The 15,364-nt window shown below is 45.1% G+C and overlaps 1 protein-coding gene across 1 annotated transcript in view; it reads right to left on the reverse strand.

Annotated features, from left to right (window-relative positions):
• Positions 1-2,142: 2,142 nt before the first annotated feature.
• Pdpn (podoplanin) overlaps positions 2,143-15,364 on the reverse strand; it is a 33,049-nt gene continuing 19,827 nt past the window's right edge. Inside the window, exons 2-6 of the mRNA XM_021161096.1 lie at positions 10,549-10,685; positions 8,472-8,628; positions 5,137-5,175; positions 3,982-4,093; positions 2,143-3,150 (exon numbers count right to left, since the gene is read on the reverse strand). Coding sequence (XP_021016755.1) covers positions 3,144-3,150; positions 3,982-4,093; positions 5,137-5,175; positions 8,472-8,628; positions 10,549-10,685 — 452 coding nt within the window. The 3' untranslated portion in view covers positions 2,143-3,143. The remainder of the gene's footprint in view (positions 3,151-3,981; positions 4,094-5,136; positions 5,176-8,471; positions 8,629-10,548; positions 10,686-15,364) is intronic.

A 15,364-nucleotide genomic window follows, 5' to 3' on the forward strand; every position in this document is an offset into this window, starting at 1 on the left:
ACCTGACTGCTCTTCCGAAGGTCCAGAGTTCAAATCCCAGCAACCACATGGTGGCTCACAACCATCCGCAACGAGACCTGGCGCCCTCTTCTGGAGTGTCTGAAGACAGCTACAGTGTACTTACATATAATAAATAAATCTTTAAAAAAAAAAAAAAAAAAGAAAAACAAAACAAAAAAAGCCAAACAAACAAACAAAAAACCAGAAGACAGGTTGAGGATTCTCAATTTTGAAATCTGATAAAGGGGGCCAGGGGGGAAGCTGTAGAGATGACTAAGATGACTAGAGGTTAAGAGCATTGGCTGGTCTTCCAGAGAAGCCAGGTTCAATTCCCAGCACCCACATGGCAGACAGATCACTGTGGTCTGTAACTACAGTTCTAGGAGATCTTACACCCTCGTACACAGGTAGGCAAAAACACCAATGTACATGAAATAAAAATAAAAAGTTTTAGATTAGAGATGTTCGACTGGTGGCTATAATATTCCACATTGTAATGTCTGGAGTCAGGCACAATGCCTGTAATCTCAGAAGTGGGGATGCTAAGGTAGAAGGCTTGTGAGTTCAAGGGCAGCCTGAGTTTTGGGACAAGAATCTATCTTAAGAGGCTAGAGATATGGCTCAGCAGTTAAGAACATTGGCTGCTCTTCCAGAGGACCTGGGTTTAATCCCAGCACCCACGTAGCAGCTCACAACTGTCTGTAACTCCAGTTCTAGGGGATCTCATGACCTCTTCTGTCCTCCACAGGCTCCAGGCACACATGTGATCCAGACATACACGCTGGCAAAACACACATACACACAGAATATAAAAATTTGGGGGAAAATAAATTTATCTCAAAACAACCCTCTCCTCAAAGTCTGAATACTTATGGCCCTAAGAATTTCAGATATAAGGACAATCCTATCTACATTTCTCTTATCTATAGAGTTTCTCTGTGTGCCTTGGCTGTCCTGGAACTCACTCTGTAGACCAGGCTGGCTTCAAACTCAGAAATCCACCTGCCTCTGCCTCCCAAGTGCTGGGATTAAAAGCGTGCACCACCACTTCCCGGCCTTTTTAAAATTTTTTATTTATTACTGTGTCCCTATGTAAGTATGAATGGTTGTCCAAGGAATCAGTTCTCTCCTTGTCACCCCGGGTTCCAGGGGTCAAACTCATGTCCTCAGGCTTGTGTAGAGTGTGCCTTTACACACCAGCCCCACTCTTCACTTATTTTGAAAGAGGAACGTGGTCACTCTTGCAAACACTCAACCTTTACACATGAGCACAGGTTCAGAGAAGTCCAGCAGAGTGGTAGGGCCAGGTGATGGACAGAGAGGACCAGCCCCTGACTAAGGCAGTCTCCATGGAGAACGAGTGGGAAGTGTGTTCTGGATGGAGCCATGGCTCCCCTGGCCTGCAGACTCCTGCCTTTACCACCACCTGTTCTTCAGCTGAGCTCTGGACCCAAAGTCAGGTTCCTAGGAAAGTATCAAGAGACAGGTAAAATTGTTTCATCCTAGGCTTCTCATAGTACAGAGAAGTGAAAGCCAAGGGAAGGAAGATCTTGCTACCACTGATACCAGAGAGGGTAAACGACTCAGGATGACCCTGGTTTTCACCCCATTTCTCTCCTTGGTCTTGGGTTCTCTGTTTTAGTAGAGACATTGGTAAAAGCTGTGATCCATTTTCCCCCCCTGGGGTTGAACTTCCTGTGACCCTGGATGCTTCTCTCTCCATTAAGTCAACAGGCAAGCTAGGTATAAAAGATACAATCTAGCCATGTGTTGTAGCACACGCCTTTAATCCTAGTACTTGGGAGGCAGAGACAGGCGGATTTCTGAGTTTAAGGCCAGCTTCATCTACAAAGTGAGTTCCAGGACAGCCAGGACTAAACAGAGAAACCCTGTCCAAAAAATAAAAAAATAAAAGATCTTAGTCAGGTGTGGTGGCATACACATTTAGTCCCACGACAAAGGAGGTAGATACAGACAGAGTTTGAGGCTAGCCTGGTCTACAAAACAAGTTTCAAGGCAGCTAGGGGTAACCCTGTCTCAAAAAACTAAACTCCCCCCACCCCGAAAAGAAAAGAAAAGAAAAATTCTAATCTCAGCAGAAATGGCATCTAAAGTCAATGGAAGTATCCAATGTTGGCCTCATTCTTGGACACAATCAGGTTTTATTTGAAAAGATGTCTGCACTGCATTGCGTGCCAACACAGACGACCAAGACACTACAGCTCTGTCCCAGCAACACTGAGTCCCCGTGTCACGAAGACTGGAAATATCTTCTATTAACCACAAACCTTTACATCCACCCCATAAAAGCAGTTAAGATTATACAAAATTATTTTTGCTTTCCCTGTCTGTCCTAAGAAGCAGAAGGCAGGTGTTAGAAACTGGTCGGTCTTACTTCCTATACTAAAGCAAACACAGGAGTCACTTCTACTGAAATGTTCTTGGTTCTACAGCGGCTGAGCCTTTTAGCCTCTTGTGACATCCAACAGTGTTCTCAGCATCTAGGATGAGATCTCTATTATCCAGAAAGGTGCAGCTGATCTGAGTAGAGGGCTTGAGTCCTAGGGAGATGAGGACGTGGCTCCTCAACTCATCGGAGGCTTAGAGATGGTTTGGAGACTTGTAAAAAAAAAAAAAAAAAAAAAAAAAAAGCAGTGTCTTCCCGGAACTGAAGGTACAGTGGATGCTTCGGACTGGGCTGGAATGTGTATGTATCAACTGCAGTTCTAAGTTGGCAACTGCAAAAGGACCCATGCCTCTGTGATGTAACATTTCCACACTCTATGCCTCTTAACAGTAACAGAGACTGGCCAGGGTGAACCCATGGTTACAGTTGCTAAAGCTGGCGATACTGTCTCGGCTTTGCTCCATTTTTTAAGCATGTTGTCTTTTGAATCATCGGTCATAACATTTATATTAAAAATTTTGTTTTCCAAAGGCAGATGCTTCAAGGGGCCGTGGCTTGTCCCGTATCTTTCCTTTGGTACTGCTGGCCAAGTGGAGGGGTCACCATGGCTGTGAGTGGGGTGGGTGGGCATGCCATGGGTCATCTTCCTCCACAGGAAGAGGATGGGGAACAGGGCAAGTTGGAAGCTCTCTTATTTTCAGATGTGTTGGGAGAACAACCTGTTCTGTTTAGCTCTTTAGGGCCTGTGAAAATAAAGAAAATGATTACTGCTTTTACTGTGATTGTGATCCCCTTTCCCACTGTCAATTGATCCTAGTGTCTTTTTCTGTAGCTTCAGTCCTGGAACCTGGTGCCGCACCTCCCCCTCATCCCCGTATTCCCCTCCACACCTTCCATAGCCAGGGGTCAGGACCCCAGACATTTACAAACATGATGCACAGACAGCTGCAGGACAGTGCGCCTCCCAGTCATAGATGACACATCCTCTCCCCTCCCCACCCATCATATTTCTCTGGTTTTCCTTTGGTCCTGAGTTGGAACATTCTGAATTCTAAAGGAAGCTTAACTGGGAGTCTTTCTGCCTAAAGTCAACATCAGGAGGATCTAATGATCTACACAGTGGAAGGATGTGAGGGGACAGGTGTGGGGAAGGGACCTAAATGCAAAACACGTTCCGCACCCCACATGCACAGCGTATTTCCTCAGCAGAACAGGGGCTTCTGCACTGTGACCGGTGCTTTCCCCCCACCCCCAGCCCACCTGCTGTTGATGGCAGAGGAAGGAATTAGATTAGGAAATAAGTTAAAACTTGGGATTTTTCTTCCAAATTTGAGCAGTTGGAAAACTAAGAGATCAGATCTGCTCAGACCTCAGAGGAAGTCAGTTTTGTGTTTTCAGAAACTTCTAAGGCCAGTGCACTGACACCCATCCCAGGAAGACGCCAGAGGCTGCGCCTGTAGAGGTGAAGGGTTTCTTAGAGGACCTTGTGCAGAGGTTTCTGTGCACGCAAAGGTTTTGAGCAGTGGCAGGATTGCCTACATTTACACGTCATATGGGGATAAGAAGTTACTTACGAGAACCTTCCAGAAATCTTCCTCATAACCACAAAGAAGATCCCTCCGACGATGGCAAGGGCTAACAAGACGCCAACTATGATTCCAACCAGGGTGACTACTGGCAAGCCATCTGAATGGATGGGGCGGGGGAGATAAAAGTGTGAGTCCCAGGAAGAAACAGATGTGCTGAATCCCATGTCACAAGCAAGTAGCAGAACTGCCTGCTGTTCTTGGCAGGGAATGGGCTCGGCTAGTCTCCCAAGTCCAGCTGAGTCAAGTGTGGAAACACTGAGCCATTTTTCTCGACTTGGTACCAGAGAGCAAACCCAGACCTTGAGCATGCTCGCCCTGCACAGTACCGCCAGGCCCCAGCTCCAGCCCTGGTCTAATCCCATCTTGTGAATCAAGAGGTTCCCTAGATTTATCACACAGAACACACTGGCTTCATTGTTGATGGGCATGCTTCTTTATGGCCCCGGAAAACTCAGAAGAGAAGGAACATGCTTCAACATAAGGAAGTAGGTGTAATACATTAAAAAATGTATGAAAACTTACAGCCAACATTAAGTGGGAAAACTAATTATTACTGTAACAAAGAAGAAAGATGAGAGCTTAGTCATTATAATAGAGTAACTGATATGTTGTTATTCCCCACAGCTGCCATTAAGTAAATACACCAAGTGTGGTGTGGGGTGGAGGTGTGTGTGTGTGTTTGTATGCATGCAGAAATACATATTTATGTAGTCTTGGCTTCCCATACTAACAGAGTTACAACTGAGCTATGCCCCCAGTCCGATTTCTTTTCAAATATACATGCTTTCCTTTTTTCTCTTAGTAACTAGAAAGATGACGGTGCTGGGCCTGGCAGAGCAGTCAGCCTGAGGAAACTTAGTGAGACTGTCTCAAAGTAAAAAGTTAGAAGTGGTCTGGGAATGCGGCTTAGTGCTAGAGCACTGGCTTAGCTAGCCTAAAGTCCTGGGTTCAATTCCCACCCCTTCAAAGAGGGAAGAAGGGAGGGAGAAAGGAAGAGATGAAAGAGAGAGAGAGAGGGAAGATGTTGCATTCTGTTTACAGTTTGAGATCCAAGAAAGAATGGAATTCTTTGAAAAAAAAAAAAAAAGAAAGAAAAAAACATTCACAGAAATACCAAAGGAATACCAAAATCTCATTTACCTTTCTTATCTGTTGTCTGCGTTTCATCACCTGCATTATCTATAAAGAGGAAAGAAAACAAGATGGTAGGGAATCATAAGGATTTAATGATTATAATTTAACAGTTGGCAGATAAATTTACCTTAAGTGGAATGTTACAAACCATATGCAATGAGGGTAATTTCCTCAGCAAACCTGAGGGGGGCTTTAGAAGACAGCCCTGACAGAGTGCTGTCTTTGTGACTATTCCCATCAATTTGCGGCTGCTACTTCCCAGCTACAGGCTCCCTCTATGTTTGCACCCGTTGGATTTTGTCTTATCTTACTCTCACAGCCAAGGACACTAAGTCCCAGGACTGTGAGATAAACAATGGGAAAACTTTGGCGCCGCCTTGAGATAGCAAAAGAATCCAGGTGTGTGGCTGCCTCACCTTTTTATCAAGATCCTGGAAAATGCAGAATGAGAGGCTGCATTTGAACACTTACTTTCCCAGGAGGCTTCTAATCTGGGAAGGGTAACCTGCCCGCCTCCTGCTAGCTACTCCATTCTTCTTTGATATCAGACCTATGTATGCCTCATGGGGCAGCAGCCAGCCCTGCTAGGCTGAGTGCGAACTGGTCCCTTGTGACTCTTCACTTCTGTTCTTGGAGGTTTCCTCTAGCATCCCAGTTGAGCAACAATGCACACCCTCTCGAGTTCTTCCTCTCAGTGCTAAGATTACAGGTACCCTATGCTCAACTTTTTGAGACAGGGTTTCTCTGTATAGCCCTGGCTGTTCTGGAGCTCACTTTGTAGATCAGGCTGGCCTTGAACTCAGAAATCTGCCTGCCTCTGCCTCCTGAGTGCTGGGACTAAAGACGTGCACCACCACGCCCAGCTCAACTACTTTTTTAAACAAAGATTTAGTTTAGGTGGTGAACCTCACCTTTAACAGCTGAGCCACCTCTCCAGCCCAAATTTATTTGTGTGTGTGTGTGTGTGTGTGTGTGTGAGAGAGAGAGAGAGAGAGAGAGAGAGTGTGTGTGTGTATGTGTGTGTGTGTGTGCACCACATGCCTGAGTGGCCAGAAGGTGTTGGATCCTCTTGGAACTGGAGTTACAGATGGTTGTTAGCTGGTATGTGGTTGCTAGGAGCTGAACCCTGGTCCTCTGCAAAGAACAGCAAGTGTTTTTAGCCACTGAACCATCCCTCTAACACCTAAGAGAAGGGTGAGTAGCAGGCGTACTCAGAGAAAGGGGAAGACGGGCTTTTTCTGCTAGTTAGACGCTGAGTCACCATAGAAAGGAGAAATCCTGCACGCTTTCGAAATGTGTTGAAACACTCCCTCCTTGTTCTTTCCTCCCTGAGCCTGACTTGGTTCTGCCATTTAACGTGAATGCTCTCTTAACAGCTTCTGGCAAGCTTTTCATGCACTTCAAAGCACTTCACAGGGTGTAACTCAGTGGTAGACAGAGCAGTTGCCTAGCCGAGGAAGGGGCTGGATTAGACCCAGAGCACCCCAAAATAACCAGCCATTCAACCAAACAGAACCCCTACCCAGCTTGATGAAATAGGAGCAAAATGTATAAAACAAGAAAATCATGACACTAATGATGGTTTTGTGTTTTGTTTTGAAACAGGACCTCACTGTGTAGCCCTGGCTTGTCTAGAACTCATTCTGTAGATGGAGCTGCCCTCACATTCAGGGACCCTCCTGCCTCTGCCTCCTGAGTCCTGAGATTAAAGGTCTGTACTACCATGCTTGGCCAACATAAACCTTTTAAGTGTGAATCTGCCTCGTGTGTTTTGTAGCATATGCCAGCATTTCTTTCTATTTTAAAGCTAGGTGATATTCCACCATGCGTAGATATTACATTTTTCACTTGTTTGTGAACACTGTTGCTTCCAGGTGTTAAATACTGTGGACAGTGATATGTACATGGTGGTATGCACAAATGTGGAAGCTTTTGTTTTGTTTCTGAGACAGCATCTCATATAGCCCCATGTGGCTATTTTGTAAGATAAAGTCTTACTATGTAGCCCAGGCTGGCCTCTAATTAGCAACTTTGTGCCTCAGAATATGAGCATTATGGACATGTACTACCAAACCTGGGTCTAAAATCATTTTTTAAAGCCTTAGACTAAGTGCTTTAGAGGGGCTGGAGAGATGGATTAGTGGCTGGATGTGTTGGCTGCTCTTCCAGGACCTGGGTTCAATTCCCAGCACCTTCATGGCAGCTTGCAGCTGACTGTCTGTAACTCCAGTTCCAGGGAATCCAACACCCGTATACAAACATATATGCAGGCAAACATCAATGCACATCAAATAAAAACAAATCATTTAAAAAAAAAAAAGTGTTGAGTTCAGAAGGCCAGACTGGCAACTGGACCTGAAGTCTGCATTAAATAACATACAACATTCAGTCAGGCACAGCGGCCTATGGAATCCCAGCACTTGGAAAGTCGAGGTAGGATGGTCAGGAGTTCAAGGCCAGCCTCAGCTACAAAGTCAGTTCAGGTCGTAGGCACCAGCCTGGATGATGGACACCATCCAAAGTCCTGCAAGTGAGTCTGACTTACAATACCCATAATGCAAAGTGGGAAACTTTAGTGTAGAATTGCTGCTCTTGTGTGTCAACACAGGACTTGTTAAACGTTTTTATTACTTATTCATTCTTGTATGTGGGCACTGTGCTGTGGGGCCCTGCAGGAGACATTTTTAGGCCTCAGTTTTTTGCTTTCAAGCATGTACGTTCCAGGGACTGAACTCAGGTCGTCAAGCTTGGCAGCAAGCCTCTTTCTTTACCTGCTGACCTACTAAGCCATAGAACCCGTCTTAGGCAAGATGTTTTTCCTTTTCAAATATTTATTTTACTTTTGTTATGTGTCTGCGTTTGCGTCTGGCACCCTCAGAAGACAGAGGCATTGTGAGATGCTGGGAACTGAACTCTTAAAGCATTTGTGTGCTTGGCCAGTGAGCCATCTTTCCAGCCCCAATACAAGGTTCTTAACAGTGGGGCGGCAATACCACACAGGGAGCCAGTGACTGGCCCTTGTAGGGAGCTACCGCTAGGTATCATTCAAGGTTAAGAGATACCTCCAGAAAGCCAATAAACTAAATCTAATTTGACAGCTGCTACACTGGATTCTGGATCCTTCATACAAAACCTGGTGTGGGATTCTTCCTTCCTTCCTTTCTTCTTCTTCTTTTTTTTTTTTTCGAGACAGGGTTTCTCTGTGTAGCCTTGGCTGTCCTGGAACTCACTCTATAGACCAGGTTGGCCTTCGAACTCAGAAATCCGCCTGCCTCTGCCTCCCAAGTGCGCCACCACGCCCCGGCGGGATTTGTTTTCTTAGTCCCGCCTCTTGGACCCACCTCTATTGGGGTGACTTGTTTTCTTGTCCACAGAGTGGCTAGTTACCACTTTGACAGTGGTTGTACTCTCGTGTTCTTTGTGATCATGGTCTGAGGTTCCTGAGGTGGACAGTTCCTCTAAGGGAGGCTTCGTCCCACTCTCTCTCTGTGTTGGTACCTGTTAGAAGTGAGGAAAGAAAGAGAGAAGATAAATCCTGAAGGTTTAAAATGTACAGTGTCTGCCTTCCCGCAGGAAAGATGTTAAGGTAGCATACATTAAAACAAACAAACAAAAAATGCATAAATTCCAGGTGGAAACCAAACCAAACCAAACCAAACCAAACCAAACCAAACCAAACCAAACCAAACCAAAATGGAGTTGGAGATGGATACTAAAACCAGGTTCAATCCAGAAATGAATTTTTTAAAAGATGTATTTCAATTTTTTTATATATATGTGAGTACACTGTATCTTTACAGATGGTTGTGAGCTTTCACGTGGTTGTTGGAAATGGAATTTTAGGACCTCTGCTCACTCGGGTTGGCCCTGTTCGCTTCGGCCCAAAGATTTATTTATTATTATAAATAAGTACAATTGTCTTATTGTCGCTGTCTTCAGACACACATGTCAGATCTCATTACAGATGGTTGTGAGCCACCATGCGGTTCCTGGGATTTGAACTCAGGACCTTTGGAAGAGCAGTCAGTGCTCCTAACTGCTGAGCCATCTTGCCAGCCCCAGAAATGAATCTCAAATGTTAAGATAAATCCTAAATCAAGAAGGCACGGAGACTGCCAGAACTCACAGCCATTCCATGACAGTGGAAGACTACAAAGTGTTTCTAGTTTTAAGTATAAATGTGTGCAGGAGTTGGGGTGGACATACATACGGGAATGTGTGTTTATTGTTCTGTGACATAAGTCTCTCACTGACATGGGGCTTGTGAATTAGGCTAGGCTAGCTGGCCAGCACACCCCAGGGACCCACTTTTCCCTGCCTCCCCAGAGTTAGGGCAAGTACCATATATCATCAGATCTGGCCTTTATGAGTCCTGGGGATTGAACTCAGGTCCTCATGCTTGCAAGGCATTCCTGTTACCGAGAGCCATTCCCCCAGCCCAGTGCTGGCTTTTAAACTTTTTCTTTGTTTAACACCAAGGACAGAGCAAACAATTTGGATGAAGAGATACACAGGGCGAGGTTGGGTGAAACTGGTTTGGGGCTTTCATACCCTTTTCGGATAAAGGCATTGCCCCTCCCCAGGTACCTACCAAAATTCCCTGAATCCAGTCCTTTTTAATTCATTTGTTTGTTTGTTTGATTGAGCAGAATTTTACTATGAAGCCCTGGCTGTCCTGGAACTCACTGTGTAAACCAGGCTACAGGAATTATTTTACTATTTGCAGTTATAGCAACCATATCATAGGATACACATCTACAGATATCTGCCTCCTGGATACTAGAATTACAGTGATATTACATGCCCCACCTCAAGGTTGCAAATACTAAGCTGGTTTCTTTCTTTTCTTTTCTTTTCTTTTTTTTTTTTTTTGGTTTTTCGAGACAGGGTTTCTCTGTATAGCCCTTGCTGTCCTGGAACTCACTCTGTAGACCAGGCTGGCCTNGAACTCAGAAATCCGNCTGCCTCTGCCTCCCAAGTGCTGGGATCAAAGGCATGCACCACCACGCCCAGCTCTAAGCTGGTTTCTTGCTATTTTGTGAAGATGTGGTCTATTTTTTTGACTACTGTCAATCTCTTCAGACAAAGCAGAAGAGGGCATCAGATCCCATTACAGATGGTTGTGAGCCACCGTGTGGGTGTGGTTGCTGGGAATTGAACTCAGGACCTCTGGAAGAATAGTCAGTGCTTTTAACCACTGAGCTGTTTCTCCAGCCCATGAGAAGATGTGGTCTATTGCTTTCAAATAGTCTGTGCCAACATAGCAGCTCTCTTGTCCCTGAATGAGACCCATGTCACCGTCGTGAACCACACCACCATTTCCTTGTATGGAGCTGTTTTCCTACATAAACATACATCATACCCTGGCATGTGACAGCCTGTTTTTGAGGCCAACTCCCCCTTTCCCTAGACACTCACCAGAGGTGCCTTGCCAGTAGATTCATTCAGCCCTCCAGTAGCACCTGTGGTTGTTATTTTGTCTTCTATACCTGGGGGCACCATGCCATCTCCTGTACCTGGGGTCACAATATCATCTTCATTCACGCCTATGGTCCCTGAAAAAGAAAGGCCAGTCAGGGATGCAATATGCAAATGATGAGGGAAAAAATAATTGGCTACCTACAGTCATGATTCTGTTTCCTACATAGTAAGATGTGGTCCTCTCTGTTCAACCTCTGTACCAGAGCCAACACCACTGTCCTTGTAGTACCTCTGACACATACCATGGCCTGCTTGTCTCCACTTAGAAGCAAAGGAAAATGGAAACACATGGCGAAGGTGTCAGCTAGATGCTCTGGCCATGGACATGTCTGCCCTTCCCTTTTTAGTAGAGACAGTGTCTTCCGTGGCTAATGTGCTCAGGTGGACAGAGTATTGTATAGACCCAGAAAAACTCTATAGAATCATTTGAAAAATTTCTAAACATACTGCCGGGGTCCATGCTCTGTTCAACAAAATAATTGTCTGTTTGCTTTTTACAATCAAACTCAGGCCTAGCATTATAGCCCAGCAATGGAGCCCATGCTTGGAATGTCTTAATTCCCAGCACCAAATCGTTAACCAGTTAAAAACAAACAAACAAACAAACGTACGACTGGTAAGATGGCCATGAAGACTTGGTTTGTTGCCAAGCCTGAGAATCTGAGATCAATCCTGAGACCCACATGGTGGAAGGAGAAAACCAATTTTTGATAATTGTCCTCTGATGGTCACATATGTGCCATGACACATATGTGATATATAAATATATAAGATGTAATCCAGAAATATATAAGATGTAATAAAATTTAAAAGTGCATCAACAAACCAAATCTCCATTACTATTTAATTGAGATCGCTGCTCACTTGGATAATTAAGACCGCTGAATCACTGACTTCATAGACTTCTTTCAACTTCTTTTTTGAGATGGGCAGGGCCCCTCTACATAAGCCCTGGTTGTTCTGTAATTCACCAGGGAGACCAGGCTGTCCATAAACTCACAGAGACCCACCTGTTTCAGACTCCTGAGTGCTGGGATTAAAGGTGTGCACCGCCATGTTACATATGGAGTATGGGAGTCAGCACTATACTTAAAGGTGTTGAGATGCGACAGGATACTTAGTACCAAAAGCTAAACTTACCTGATGCAACTGTTCTAACATGTGGTATGTGTGTGTGTGTGTAGGTATGTATGTGCTATGCTGTGTGTGTAGAGTTCAGAAGACAGGTGTCATGGTGGTTTGAATAGGAATGGCCTGGCCTCCACAGACTCATGTGTTTCAATGCTTGGGTCATATGGAATGGTACTATTAGGAGGTGTGGCCTTGTTGGAGGAAGTGTGTCACTGTGGTTTTTGTGGGCTTTGAGGTTTCCTATGCTCAAGCTATGCCCAGGGTGGTGGTATACAGTCTCCTTCTGCTGCCTGCAGATCGAGATGTTGAACCTCCAACACCACGTCTGCCTGTACGCTGCCATGCTTCCTGCCCTGACAATGGGCTAACCTGTAAGTCAGTCTCAATTAAGTGTTGTTCTTTTTATAGGAGTTGTCCTGGTCAAAGTGTCTCTTCACAGCAACTAAACTTTAAGTAAGACATCAGTTCTCCACTTCCACCTTGTCTGAGACAGAGTCTCTTATTTTTTACCACTATATAAATTGAGATAGCTGGCTTATGAACTGTGGACTCTCCTGTCTCCATCCCCCATCTCTCAATGGAAGCACTAGAGCCACAGATGGCAAGAGCCACTATTGCATCTGCTTTCAGTGGGTTCTGGGCTTTAAACTCAGGTCCTCGTGCTTGGATATCATGTGAGTTAGTTACTGTCAACCTGACACAAACTAAAGCCACCGAGGAAAAAGGAATCTTAATGGCGAAGTGTCACGGCTTGCATCTGTCTCCCCAGATTCCATGTGCTAGATAGAAATCGAATCTCCACAGTCATTGAGTCAACAGTGTTTGAAGCTGGGACCTTGGAAAGGTATTGAGAATTGAACGAGGTCATCAGGATGGGGTTACCAGGAGGTTACTGGTGGGTTAGTAAGAAGAGGGTAGATCTGAACTGACTCATGCACTCTTATGGCGACATCGCATCTTTGGCAAAGCTATGCCATTACAACGGCACCAGCAGAAACAGCACTGTGCTCTTGAACTTTCCCACCTCCAGAGCCACAAGGAGAATAAAGATCTACGCTTTTGATTGACGTGCTTTGGGGTATTTTGTTACCGCAATGGAAAATGGAGGGACTCAAACAGTGTGAGTAGAGTTGACAAGTGCCCTCCTCTGCTGCCTCTGACTAACCGTATATCAGGGCATCTGCTCTTACTTAACTCACGTAATCCTTTTCACGAGTTACAAATCTGACTCACTGGCTACGGGCTTCCTCCCTAGACTGGAGCAGCAATGGAAACGCCATGCCTAAATGCAGTTGCGAAAGAAGCACAGGCATCAGGGCGGAGGAATGGGAGGGAGGGGTGCTTGGAAAGCGCCCTGTGTAATTAGAGAGCAGATGTTTTCCGGTGACGAGCCATGCTTCCCTCCATGCGTTATTCTCCCTCTGTTAAGACAGCCCAGCCAGGAGCATGGCTAATAAACATTTGATCATAACTCCAAGTGCTCATGCCAACGGGGTGGGAGGCCCCTGGAGGAATGTTGCTCTGTTTCGGAGGAGCCTTTTCTGTGCAGCTGGCCCTATTCCAGTTGCCAACGGATGGCTTTAGATGAGCTACCAAGCGTAGGCATCCTTAAAACAAAAAACCAAAAAAACAAAACAAAACAAAACAAAACAAAAACAAAAACAAACTCAGGAAAAGCCTTAAAACCTTCAAAACTCAGTGCATATAGATAGTAGACCTCCTCTTGTGGTCATTTGCTACTGTGGGCTGAGGGCAGGGATTGTGACTGTGGAGTAGACAGATGTTTAATGTCCATTTTTCAGACAAATAATCCCTACTTAAAAGCTAAGCACCCCCAGTGAAATAGACACTTCTTCAGTGGCGTTGCCACTGAAAAGATACCCATACTTCCACAAGCAAACCCTCACCCACACTCCTCCTGTAGGCAGCCCTATAGAATCTCACTGGGACACACACAGGTGCACACACAGGTGCACACACACACACACACACACACACACACAAAGATATGAAATCAGGAAGGGAGTAGTTTGTTAGTTTGGAAGAGAATGAAAACAAGAAGGATTGTGAGAAGGACCAGAAAGAGGAGAGAATATGGTTAGAACACACTATATACGTGTATGAAAATGTCAAAATGAAACCCGGTATCATTGACACTTAATATATGCTAATAGAAAACATTCAAAAAACAAACAAACAAACAAACAAACAAGAACCCCTTCATTCCCCTGGATTGAATTCAGCTTTAAACATCAATTATTAAAAGGTTTCCTGGAACCACTGTCAAAATCATTTTTCATTCCGTGTCTCTAACTTAAAACAAGCCCTGCTTTAAAAACAAAAGTTCTGAATGAAGCTGGCTTCAATTCCTTCATAGAAAGCTCAGTTCACTGAGAGAGTAACTCAGTAAAAATTCCTCCTTGTTCTTTCTTCCCCTTGGCCCGCGGAGCCAAGAACTGAAGTCGCCCTGAATAGACAAAGGCTGTTTTATGAATGACCATGCGTGTCTTTTGTCTCCCTGGGCCAGCATTCTTTTTGGCTCCATGGGAAAGTTATCTTTACAAGATTCTCAATTATTTTGGCTGAAGGCTTTCCCCGGTGGAGAGTGTCGACCAGGCCAGCTGCAGAGTTCCAGCCAGCAGCTGACATTCCCCTTTCTCTTTTCTTGTAATCTCCAAGCCGTGGATTGATGTCTTTGCACTCATGTGTCCTCCCAGGAGGTACACACCAGCATGCTGGCTGGCGCTCAGGGATGCACTTCATGCTTGCATACAAATGTTGGGTAAGTAGAGAGTGAGGAATCTACAATTGCAACCGATGCTCTCAGTCTGGCTTGCCAGGAAAGTTCTGGAAACATCTGTGTCCCTTCCCAGTCACCTGAGTACACTTCCTGACACACTCAGCTGCAGCTGGCATGGGCGTAAGACTCAATGGAATTTCTTCACAGGCCAGAAATCCATCCCTTTGGATTTTAAACAGCAGTTTTGCTGCTGTTCTTTAAAAAGGTAGGAGGCTGGAGAGATGGTAGGAGGCTCAGAGCACTTCCTGCTTTTGCAGAGAGCTGATTCAAAACTGCCTGTAACTTCTATCCTAGGGGGATCTGATGCCCTCTACTGGCTTCTGTGGGTACTGCATCTAAGTGCAGGCACACACAAAGACAGGCATACACATAAAATAAATTGGTTTTTTTAAAAGCTGAGTATGTCCAGGCAGTGGTACGCCTTTAATCCCAACATGGGGGCAGCAAAGGCAGGTAAATCTCTAAGTGTGAGGCCAGCCTGATCTACAGAGCAAGCTCCAGGATGGCCAGGGCTACACAGAGAAGTGCTATCTTGAAAAACAAAAAACATAACAATAATAATGATATAGCTGAGTATGGTGATACACACCTATAACCCCGGTTCTGGTGGAGGGAAGAGAGAGGATTGCTAGAGCTTACTGGCCAGCCCGCCTAACTGAACTGGAATACTCAGTGAGATACCCTGCCTCAAAAATAGATGGAAAGTGACTGAGAAGAAAGTAGCCAATATCAACCTTATACATGGGCTAGTATACAGGTCCACACACCCACATATGAAAACATACATATACATCACACACACACACACACACACACACACAC

Source organism: Mus caroli, chromosome 4 (assembly GCF_900094665.2).
Source record: "Mus caroli chromosome 4, CAROLI_EIJ_v1.1, whole genome shotgun sequence".
In the NCBI taxonomy this organism is placed as follows: Eukaryota; Metazoa; Chordata; class Mammalia; order Rodentia; family Muridae; genus Mus; species Mus caroli.